This window comes from Anastrepha obliqua, chromosome 5 (assembly GCF_027943255.1).
Source record: "Anastrepha obliqua isolate idAnaObli1 chromosome 5, idAnaObli1_1.0, whole genome shotgun sequence".
Lineage (NCBI taxonomy): Eukaryota > Metazoa > Arthropoda > Insecta > Diptera > Tephritidae > Anastrepha > Anastrepha obliqua.
In genome coordinates, this window is record NC_072896.1 from 3,885,938 (window position 1) to 3,897,605 (window position 11,668).

General features: G+C 38.3%; 1 protein-coding gene across 1 annotated transcript; it reads left to right on the top strand.

The window, feature by feature from the left end:
• The first annotated feature begins 269 nt into the window (after nucleotides 1–269).
• LOC129247283 (long-chain-fatty-acid--CoA ligase heimdall-like) lies at nucleotides 270–7,147 on the top strand. The gene is made up of 5 exons (XM_054886343.1): nucleotides 270–950; nucleotides 1,102–1,505; nucleotides 1,566–1,851; nucleotides 6,432–6,722; nucleotides 6,782–7,147. Exons 1-5 carry the CDS (start codon nucleotides 270–272, stop codon nucleotides 7,145–7,147), a joined length of 2,028 nt encoding a protein of 675 aa, XP_054742318.1.
• Nucleotides 7,148–11,668: the final 4,521 nt, after the last annotated feature.

Sequence of the window (11,668 nt, forward strand, 5' to 3'; positions counted from 1 at the left end):
TTTACTATGAGCGCTCTTTTATTTTATTTTTTAACGTAATACAAATCTATTTCCACAACTACAGGTTAATTAACAAGTGAACCTCATTGCATTTATTAGCTGATAACCAATCGGAAGCTGCTCAACTTAAAAAGTACGCTAAGGTTCCACAGCAACGCAGATAACAATAAACCTCACAACCACCAGCGCAATCAACCAAAAAATAGACTAAGACTAGCCGCCAAGTGCGATAAGTTTTCAAAAACAAAAATTCTTGTCCCTCAACTAAAATGATGAACGAGAGCACAGATGTTGCGGCTTCGGTGAGCTCGGTAAAACCGGCCAGCAGCCACATTTCTACCTCACTGCACGAACCGGTAAAATTGCGCATCGGCGAAGAGGGTGTTACGGCTAGGGAGCCACAGAATATACCACAATTTTTTCACGATTGTTGCAAGCTTTATGCCGATTCACCGGCACTAGTCTACGCTAATGAGGCATCGCCAACTGTCAGCTACAAGGAATTCGAACGTCGCGTGGAGCAAACCGCGCTTATGCTGCTGCATGTTGGCTTACAGCCACGCTCGTCCATTGGCATACTGGCTTTCAATTGCCCCGAATGGTTTTATGCTGAGTTTGCTGCTTTGCGTGCTAACGGCATAGTAGCCGGTATTTATCCGAGCAGTTCGCCGGAGGCAGTGCATCATGCGCTGGAAACTTCGCAGGCGTCTGTTTGTGTTGTGGATGATGCGCAGCAGATGGCAAAGGTGCGTGAAGTGAAGGAGAGATTGCCACAGTTGCGTGCGGTTATACAGTTGCATGGCCCTTTCGAAGATTTTGTGGGCACAGAGGAGGGCTATTATCGCTGGGCTGATATGCTGGCATTGGAGTACGACAATGAGCTGCGGGAAGAACTGGCGCGGCGTGAGCGTGCTGTTGGCGCCAATGAATGTGCGATGCTGATTTTTACGGTACGTAAAGGAATAGCAGTTTGCGGATTTTCGCTATACTTTCTGCTTTGACTGAGATATTTAGCTTAAAAAATTCTACAGTTAGTGTTAATTAAATCCTATTTTCATTGATTGATTAATAGTGAAAAAATTCTCAATTTAATACTTTCAGTCGGGCACTACGGGCCTCCCCAAAGCTGCAATGCTTTCGCACGACGCCATCATCTTAAACTCTAAGTATATCACCTCAGAAGTCAGCCGCTTCCGTAAAACCGGTGAAACTACAGTCTCCTACCTACCTTTGAATCACGTTGCCGCACAAATTTTCGACGTCTACATGGGCATAGGAAATGGTTCGTGTATCCATTTTGCCGATCGCGATGCACTTAAAGGGACACTCCTGAAAACATTTGCCAAGGCGCGTCCCACAAGCGTTTTCGGTGTACCGCGCGTCTTTGAGAAGATACAGGAGTACCTAAAGCAACTCGAATCAACCTCGTCTAGATTTGCGCGTTACACATTGGATTGGGCACGTCAAGTGACTTTAGAGTACTATTTGCGCAAAAATGAGAAGTCGTAAGTATTGGATTAAACTCCTGGGAGACTGTCGCTGATGTAGCACTTATTCTTCCGTAGAAGCTCTTTCAAATTATGGTTGGCATCAAAGATTACGCATCAAGTTAAGCTCACTTTGGGTCTCGGTCGGTGTGAATGGCTAGTCGTGGGCGGTGCGCCTGTTTCAGAGGAAATGAAAAAATTTTTCCTAAGTCTCGATATGCCACTTGCGGAAGCTTATGGACTCTCTGAAATGGGTGGTGGCGCGGTGGTTAATTTTAATTATGCCAATTTGCATACTTGTGGGAAAGTACTAGATGGCGTGGAAATAAAAATTAATAATCCCGATGTAAATGGCCAAGGCGAGGTAAGTACATATATGGAATGAAGTAGGGAATACGGAAGGTGGCGTCTTACGAAAGTCACGAATGTGACGTCGGTACAGAAAATGAACCAACCTTTGTGGGCAATTGTATGTACGTGCAGATGTATGTGTACACTATTTTTTCTACTTGCTTGGAATTCCACTCACTTTTGCCTCGTCTTCCTCTTCTTCTTATTTGTTTATTGTCTGTATTGAAGTAAAGTTTTTTAGGAAGGCGCAATCTTGTATTCTGTCAAACTTGAGTTTGTGGCACTAGATGAAATTCATGAGATCGTGCAGAGTTTTTATATATGGAATTAGAAACTCAGGTACTTTTTGTTTGTAATTCATATAATTTATATATTTTATATATTTTTTTTATTTTACCCAATGCTTATTCAATGCATTTCCTTTTGGTGGAGAATTTCGGGATTGTAGTTAATTGCAATTGGGTAAGGCTTTCTCAAGTGGGCATCAAAATTACCAAAGTGAATATTTTGCGATGAAATTCAGCCAGGACTGAGTTCTATCATCCAGAAGCACACTCAGAAAATTTTGTTGTAAAATTCTAAATAGTTTTTTTTTTATTAACTATCGAAGTTTTTTGCAGCGCTTGAATAATTATCACATTTCTCGTAAAGTAAGTATCCGATTACAACGATTTTTCAACTTCAGACTGATAAAGGATGATATTTTCCAAAAACGTTATTTTTGTTCCGAAACTTGATGTTTTGTTTTTGTAAAAATTTTTTTTTAATAAACAATTAAAAATTTAACTAATTTCTGCGCCTCTGGGATGAAAATTTTTTAAGGATATTAACGTAATAAACATCTGTGCATTTATGTATGAAAAAAAATGCGTGCAATTCGAAAAGGATTAATTATAATTAATTTTTTTGTGCCAGAATGCGCGCTTCGACTTACGCGGACGCGCACGAACACACAAACGGCGACTCGCGGGCGGCTTGCGAAAAACCGTTTTAGACACGTCTCAACGCGATATGCTTCCGTAAGATCAGTTTTGCCGACTTTTCCATTACTGGTGTTTACTTGTTTTTAAAGATTGGCCATATAAATAATTTACGTATAACAGAATTTGCGCTTTGACTCTCGCGGAAATGCGTAATGATAATTAAATCAAATGTATTCAAAGGAATGTATAAGCTGTCATGCAAGGTTTCATGTATACTTCTTTATTACTAACGTTTATGTTTACATATCAGATCTATACCTACATTGTAAGTTCAGTCAGCGAAATCACAAGCACAGTATTTCGTCGATATTAAAAAGAATGTGATTGAAAAAGAATACGTCGTTTGCCTTGATTTCTCCGAAAATTACGCATGTCGTGTTCAAAATTCTGTGCAATCAGAATACTGGAAGACAACGCAGGTAACAATACATCCTTACGTTGTGCATTACAAAGAAAACGGGGTAGAACAGCATAAGAATTTTGTGATAATTTCGGAAGCACTGGAACATGACAGTTCCGCAGTCAATTTGTTCAATTCTAAATTGATTCAATATTTGATTAAACAGTTTGGGAAACGAAATGTGAAGAAAATCTATTATTTTTCCGACGGGGCGGCCTCACAGTACAAAAACAAGTACAATTTTATAAATTTACTTTTTCACAAAAAGGATTTTGGCATCGCGACCGAGTGGCACTTTTTTGCCTCTGCACATGGGAAAGGTGCCTGCGATGGTATTGGTGGTGCTATAAAGAGAGATGCGTACCATGCAAGCTTGCGAGATAAAATCCCGGTGAAAATTACGGGACCGAAACAGTTGTATGATTGGGCAAAAGTCAATTCTAAGAAAATTAGTTTTGATTACTGTAATAAACAAGAACATGAAAATCACTCTAGTAAGTTGAAAAAGCGCTATTCCAAAGCGCAAACTTTGAAAAATACGAGGCAGTTCCATTCTTTTATTCCAAAAGTTAAAAATTCCATCGAGTGCAAAATATTTTCAGCCCACGATCAATCTAAAATTATACCCATTATGTAAAAATAAACTACATGAAAAGTGTAAAAAGCGTGAATGATTTTCATTTTTTCTCGAAATAACAAATGAATATGCGATATCTGTATAACTTTCTATATCTTTTCACTTTTTGTGTCCGTCCGTGAATTGTTGTTGTTTTTCAACGAGAAATTTTAAGGGCATTTGCTGACGGAACTAACAATGTATAAATTTGATATGTAAACATAATATAAAGAAGTATACATGAAACCTTGCATGACAGCTTATACATTCCTTTGAATACATTTGATTTAATTATCATTACGCATTTCCGCGAGAGTCAAAGCGCAAATTCTGTTATACGTAAATTATTTATATGGCCAATCTTTAAAAACACCAGTAATGGAAAAGTCGGCAAAACTGATCTTACGGAAGCATATCGCGTTGAGACGTGTCTAAAATGGTTTTTCGCAAGCCGCCCGCGAGTCGCCGTTTGTGTGTTCGTGCGCGTCCGCGTAAGTCGAAGCGCGCATTCTGGCACAAAAAAATTAATTATAATTAATCCTTTTCGAATTGCACGCATTTTTTTTCATACATAAATGCACAGATGTTTATTACGTTAATATCCTTAAAAAATTTTCATCCCAGAGGCGCAGAAATTAGTTAAATTTTTAATTGTTTATTAAAAAAAAATTTTTACAAAAACAAAACATCAAGTTTCGGAACAAAAATAACGTTTTTGGAAAATATCATCCTTTATCAGTCTGAAGTTGAAAAATCGTTGTAATCGGATACTTACTTTACGAGAAATGTGATAATTATTCAAGCGCTGCAAAAAACTTCGATAGTTAATAAAAAAAAAAACTATTTAGAATTTTACAACAAAATTTTCTGAGTGTGCTTCTGGATGATAGAACTCAGTCCTGGCTGAATTTCATCGCAAAATATTCACTTTGGTAATTTTGATGCCCACTTGAGAAAGCCTTACCCAATTTTCACTTGCTTACATTCCCGTTTGGATCGACAACTTGTCCTTTAGATTAAAATGGTTGAAATATCTGACATAAAAATGGAGTTGGGCATGGTTTCGTCTTCAGTTATCTGTCAATAAATCCTCCGGAAATAATACCAGTGGAAAGGCAAGAAAGTGTGAGAAAAATTTCCTGATTAGTTTCGGAACTTAACTTTTAAAATTCAATAAACGCAATATTTTCGAATTACTGATATTTAAAAAAAAATTTGCTGAAAATGGGCAGCGAATAAGCTTTGAATACTGTTTATTTAAGGGGACAGATACCTGTAAAGGGACATATTTTCCCCGATTTTCATTAAAATTATTTAAAATAAAGAAGTCAATATATTTTTTTCATTCACATTAAAAAAATAATTTTTTTTTATTTTAATCATTTAAAATGGCGGATGTGCACTCAATTCTTCAAGGAAGGTCGCAGTGGGGCGTCAGTGATCTGAATACAAAAAAACAAAAATTGTTTGGTTTATTAATATAATTTTGCAAAATTGCAGGGAGATTGGTCAAACACTTTTGGAGTTATCGTGTACGCCAACTCGAAAAATATAGTTTTGAGAAAAACGCGTCTAAAGTCGGCAACTATACCTCTCCCAGCGCTTCAACGCAAAGAATAGAGTCGTCACGGTTGACGATCTATAATATAAGAAATACTTAAATTTACGTTATAATAATTTTTTTACATATTTTTAAAGGATTTTACAGGTATCTGCCCGCTTAAATATTATAAATAAATAATTGCCGCGTACATATTTGTTAGGTGTTTGGCCGAGCTCTTCCTCCTAGTTGGGGCGTGTATCCTGAGGTTTATTTAGTTTATAGATTTATATATTTTTAACCCTTCGTTCGATACCTTTTTTAAAACCTTCTCTGTGGTAGCCTTTTTCATCCTTTTCGAGGGCCCTTTTTAAAGTGTTACATTCTTAAATCGATAGAATATTAAATATTAAAAAAAAACCTATGGCTTATATAATTTAAAAGATGTCTGTAAGAATGTCAAAGTATTTAAAGTTGAGACCTTTACCGTAATGCATACATTTTTTTCTCAATACAAGAAACAAGGAACAATTCTATAATTAATATATCTTTGCAATGTCCTGAACTTCAACTTGAAATAGAAAAATATATCATATCAGCTAACCCTCGGAATTTTCGATACTTAAGAAAACTGTTACCCATTTGAGCGGTTGGATTCCCCATCATGACGTCTAGAATAACTTGATTGGCGGCAGCTACCACGACAATTATGTCCTGCATCCGAACTGTGGTATTTCGGTAGTGAGGCCTTCGAGCAACTTTTTATGCTCCGGAGAAGTTTATGAGTATTATTAAGGCCTATTTGCGTAGAGATGTGTAGTGAGAAATGAAAAAAATGGACCAGTGATAGCGGCGCGCAGTCTTTGCGGAGGTGTTTTATTAGCGAAAGTCTGCATTTTCATTAAATCTAAATTAGATTTTTTTTTTGGTAGCTCCTTTTATCAGTTACCCATATTCTTTTGATAGTTGGTTCAACATTTTCTCCCTTTCATCCAAGCAACAAAAACTTATATTTATGAAAAATAATTACAACATTTCTTTACGCTTCTCATAGGTCTGTCTTCGCAGCCGGTCCAACATGATGGGTTATCTCAATGAGTTGGAAAAGACACGTGAAATCCTCACAGAAGATGGTTGGTTGTTAACCGGTGACTTGGGGCATTTGGATATCGAGGGTAATCTTCAGATTACTGGCCGAATCAAAGAGTTGGTCATAACAGCAGGTGGCGAAAACATACCACCAGTACATGTCGAAGATCTGGTTAAAGCGGAATTACCTTGTGTTAGCAATGCCCTGTTGGTGGGTGACCATCGCAAATATCTAGCCATACTACTGACGTTGAAGGTTAGCAGAAGAATCACACAAATACTTGAACTTTCTCTAAAATTTGCTTATTCTTGCAGACTGATATAGATTCGCGCACTGGCATGCCCTTGGACGCACTACATTCGGATGCCGTTGCTTGGCTGAAGAATTTAGGTTTCAACTATACAAAGTTATCGGAGGTTTTAAATATACCAGCTGACTGCAGTGAGTACGATGACGCCACTGTGTTAGTGAAGCCCGATGCGAAGATAGTGACGGCCATAGAGGAAGCCTTGAAACGCGCCAATACGCGCGCCCTGTCTAATGCGCAGAAAGTACAAAAGTTCGCATTACTGCCGCACGACTTTTCAATACCCACTGGCGAATTGGGCCCAACACTGAAGTCGCGTCGTAAAGTAATACTACAGAAGTATGCTACTGTTATAGACCGCATCTACGGGTAGTTCTATTTCTCTATATAAAATTAAATACAAAAAAAAAATTAAATACTTAGGTGACTTAGTTTAGTTAAAGCAACCAGTCTAAAAAATAAAAAAAGCATGTGAAAGTTTGGTAGCAAAATTATCCACTGGACTTGAAAACAGGAGAGCGTAGTAAAAATTAAAAAAAAAAAAACAGAAAACTTTAGCTTCTTGTAAAGTGTCTTTAAATTTAAGTAATTTGTAATAAATGGCAGATGCAATAATAAATTTGGAATCGGAGGTTAGTAAAAATTTCAGCACGGATTTCTTATGAATAAAAAGTTCAAAAGCCATGTCCCATCCTAATGACATCAAAGGGAACTAGTCTCTATAATGAGTTCTTATCAGTTGTTGAAAGAAGTTACAAGAAAGACCACCTGGCTCGGCAGTTAGAAACGCAGCGGAGACTTCCCTTATCCCCACATGCCTTTAATTTATCACAAACTGTTTGCTAATCAAATCACTCCTTCGTGTGCTGAAACACCCCAAGTCTTCGAAAAGACCCGAATCGTATCCATGCTTGTAGTTATTCTGTGGTTCAGCAGCTCAGGTCCTTGCTGAAGTATTCGAAAAGTAATGCTGAATTCTTTGAAGTGAGTGACATTGCCACAAGAAAAGCGCATCTTTGATTTTTACGGATCCTACAGAAATTGTTGAGCTGCGCACTAAACTTGGAGATGATTCAGTGGAGGTGATTTAGTGCCGCATTATTTGAAGTGCGGGATATCCATTTTATCATTTATATTTTAGTTTTACAGCTAATACAGAAATTCTCGAACTGGGCACCAAACTTCAAGGTGTCTCAGTGTCTCTTTAGTGTTCATATGACAAGCCAAGTTCTTCTTTGTTTGTCTCAGTAATTTAAGTTTCTACCGTTCATCGATTCTTTACAAAAGGAAACGGGATACTCTGCTGTTTAGAGGAGTCTAACTGCTTTTAGTTAAGCTCTATTATTATTAGTTATTGAACCTAACATTTTACACTTCTGCCACTCAACCGACATGAGATTTGCAGGTCGCGTGCCGCATGAATAATTTCTGATTTCGGGCTGAGGCAATAAAGCCAAGACTTTTTAAGCGTAGAAATCTAAAAATGTTGATCTACAGAAAAAAAATGAAAAGTTAGACTGGCGATTACATAAGTCATTTAAGATAACTTTTATTTTTGTCGAAAAATATATACAAGGTGGCGCAAAAGTAACCTTGCGATGTTTTTTGGCTGTAATTTAAAAAAAAAATGAAAAACTTTGATTCTTCTTGTGGATTATTTTTATTTGGTCTTTTAATTTTTTTTACATCAAGTCGAGAATATGATGTCATGTAAATGGCGGCGCAGTTGATTGCCATTTGAGCCCTTCCGGCGATAGGTCTTCACATTCTTGACGGATATTGTCTTTAAGAGCTGCAAGAGTCTGAGGCTTATTGACATAAACCCTCGACTTCAAAAAGCCCCACAAAAAGAAGTCTGGAGCGGTCAAATCAGGCGATCTTGCTGGCCAGTGCAAATCACCAAAACGGGAGATTAGGCGCCCGGGAAATTCATCTTTCAGCATATCGGTTGTGGCACGTGCAGTGTGTGCCGTTGCACCGTCCTGTTGGAACCACATGTTTTCCAATCCCAATTCATCAAGTTGCGGCAAAAAGAACTCGTTGATCATTGCTCTGTAGCGCTCACCATTCACAGTAACCGTTTGGCACGCGACGTATTCGAAGAAAAAAGGTCCGATGACTCCTCCAGCGAAAACAGCACACCATGCAGTGACTTTGAGCGGGTGTAATGGCTCTTCGTGGGTTACACGCGGATTTTCAGTGCCCCAGAAGCGTAAATTTTGCTTATTTACGTACCCGCTAAGATGGAAATGGGCCTCATCACTCATGATTATTTTTGATGAAAAATCATCTTCCTCTTGGTGGTGATTAAGGATGGCTTGAGCGTATGTTAGACGCGATTGGCGGTCAGCAGCTAACAGCTGATGCTCTGTCTGGACTTCGTACGGAAACATCTTCAAATCTTGTACCAAAATTCGCTGTAAAGACCGTCGACTGATACCCATTTGCGTGGCACGTCGTCTGGTCGATGTCGACGGCGCTTCCATGACATCCTCGGCTACAGCAGCAATATTCTCTGCAGAACGGCTACGCCGGGGTCTGCCACGCCTGGCAACATTTCGTGTTGTGCCAGTCTCTTCGAGGCGAGCGGCTAAACGGCGCAGTGTTTCACCAGTAGGCGTTGGACGGCGAGGAAATCTGCGACGAAATTCACGTTGTGCCAAAGTCACCGACCGATTATTGGTCAAATAAATAGTCAGCAATACGAATATTCCGCGTTCTGGAGCAGTGTAGCATAACATTGTTTATTAACGTGTATTTCGCATGTGTTTGGTACACAAATGTCAAAACAGAACTGACATTAGGGGCCAATCGCAAAATTTATAGCATTTTCTGATAGGAGGATTAATATACTTTGTATTTACTCATCGATTTATACTTTGTTCAGTTCAAAGCAATTCCGCTGAGATAAAACACACTTGGCTCAAGGCATTTTTCAGTCCACACACCATCTCTGACCAAAAAGCGTTTTGGTCAGACCTGAGGTGTTCCAACGATATGGAAGTTACCTTCACAATTGTGGTAAATTTCCGTCTTTTCTTAAAAATTACAAAGAAAAATTGCCAGTGGTGAGTTAGGCAAGCGCAGTTATTAAGACAAGATTACGGTGATATTTTTGGCCAAAAATCTTTTGTATTTTTTAAGGTTACATCGTTTTTAAAGGAGAAAGCCTTACCAATTAAAGCTCTCCTCCTAATCGACAACGCTCCTTCTCACCCAAATGAAGCTGACCTGATAACGGAGAATGGACAAATTTCGGCAATGTTTATGCCACCAAACGTTACTCCCCTCATTCAACCGATGGATCAGAATGCAATAAAAATCACTAAGTTGCATTACAGAAACAGCCTTCTAGCTTCAATAGCAGCGACAAAGTCTGATTTTATTCGAGTCGTTGAAAAAAATTAGCTATAAATCTTTTGAATGCGGCTTGGTTTCGTGTTGGTGAAGCAACATTAGCTAAGTGCTGGAAGAGTATTTTAGATTTTGTGGTAAACAATGATGATTCCGAAGTTAATGTTCCGTTGGCTGTTTTAAAAGAAAAATGGGAAGCTGAACTTCGCACCTTGATGAGCAACACCGTCGATCTCCTTAGTAGTTTAAGTCCTGAGGTTCGTTCGAGTTCGCAGATATGCTTAAAGATATGTATGTGCGTTATTGAAAAAACTTTTTTATTAAAAATTTCAGATTGAATTCACGTTACCAGCCATTCATGAATGGAACGAAGCTATCGAGGAGGGCAATGCAGATGACAATCATCAACAAGAGTACGAATCCGATGATGACAGCGTATCAGAGCAACTGGAGAAAGTTCAGCCGACTGAAGCAGTTGAAATTTTCAACAAGGCGTTAATATGGGCTGGGCATCAAGGCATCGATCAAAATGATATGAGTGTGATAAGACGGTTTTGGGAGAAAGCTGTGCTTCAAGTTTTAGAACAACGGATGATACAAAAAAAGATAACTGATTTTATTAAATAAAACCATCGTATGACTTAATTTTCAATTAATATGTAACGAAAACAAGAATAAAATGTGAATTTAAGTGTAAAAAAATATATTTACTTAGTCTTTTTGGGCATTCCAAAACGTGAATACTTTTGTTAACGTGAACTTTCTTGGTTTGAACTAATTCACGTTATCGAGCGTGCGCTGTATATGCATTTGCAGGATGTCTTAGTGACAGAGAATTTAAATTGACAATACTGCTTTCCTGACAGTCGAATTGAAATTCAGTTGATAATTTGACTAACCTCAGACTTACATTGGAGTGACATTTGCAAATTCTGAAAACTTATTTCGAAAAATTTGGCCCTATTCGCGATAGCAATTCACAAACCATTATTGTGCTATGTTTCAGAAACAGTCAATGTTTTGGGTGCTTTATGAGTCGGTAATACCATTGGTCATATCGTTCAGTGTGTAATTTCGTAAAGCTCATATAGTTACTTATGTACTTACTTACTGCTGTCCTGGTTGGTTGGCTGGTTAAAGAGTTGATCCATCGAGAATCCAACTAGCGCTTCTGCACCAATTTGTTGCCACATCCTCGCTACCAACTTATTTAACGGTTATTTCCAGCATGACTATATCCAGTCTGTGCAGTTTAAGAACCTTATTAGGTTGTTGGCGTCAAAGCTAGACAGTTGCGCGAGATTTTCGGATAGTGGGTTGGCCAGGTTCTCCCCTTCCATAAGACAGGACATTCACAGAGGAAATGAAAAATTGTCTCCTTTTTCTTTGGTTGTTTACAGCTGTAACAGTGCGTGTTGTGTGGGACACCCATTTTCGCTGCTTATTCCCCGTTTTTTGTTTCTGATCAGTAAGTAAGTTTTGATCCTAGCCTAAGTTTCCTTGTGGAAATTGAAAAGCCCGTTCAAGTCCTAGATACCTA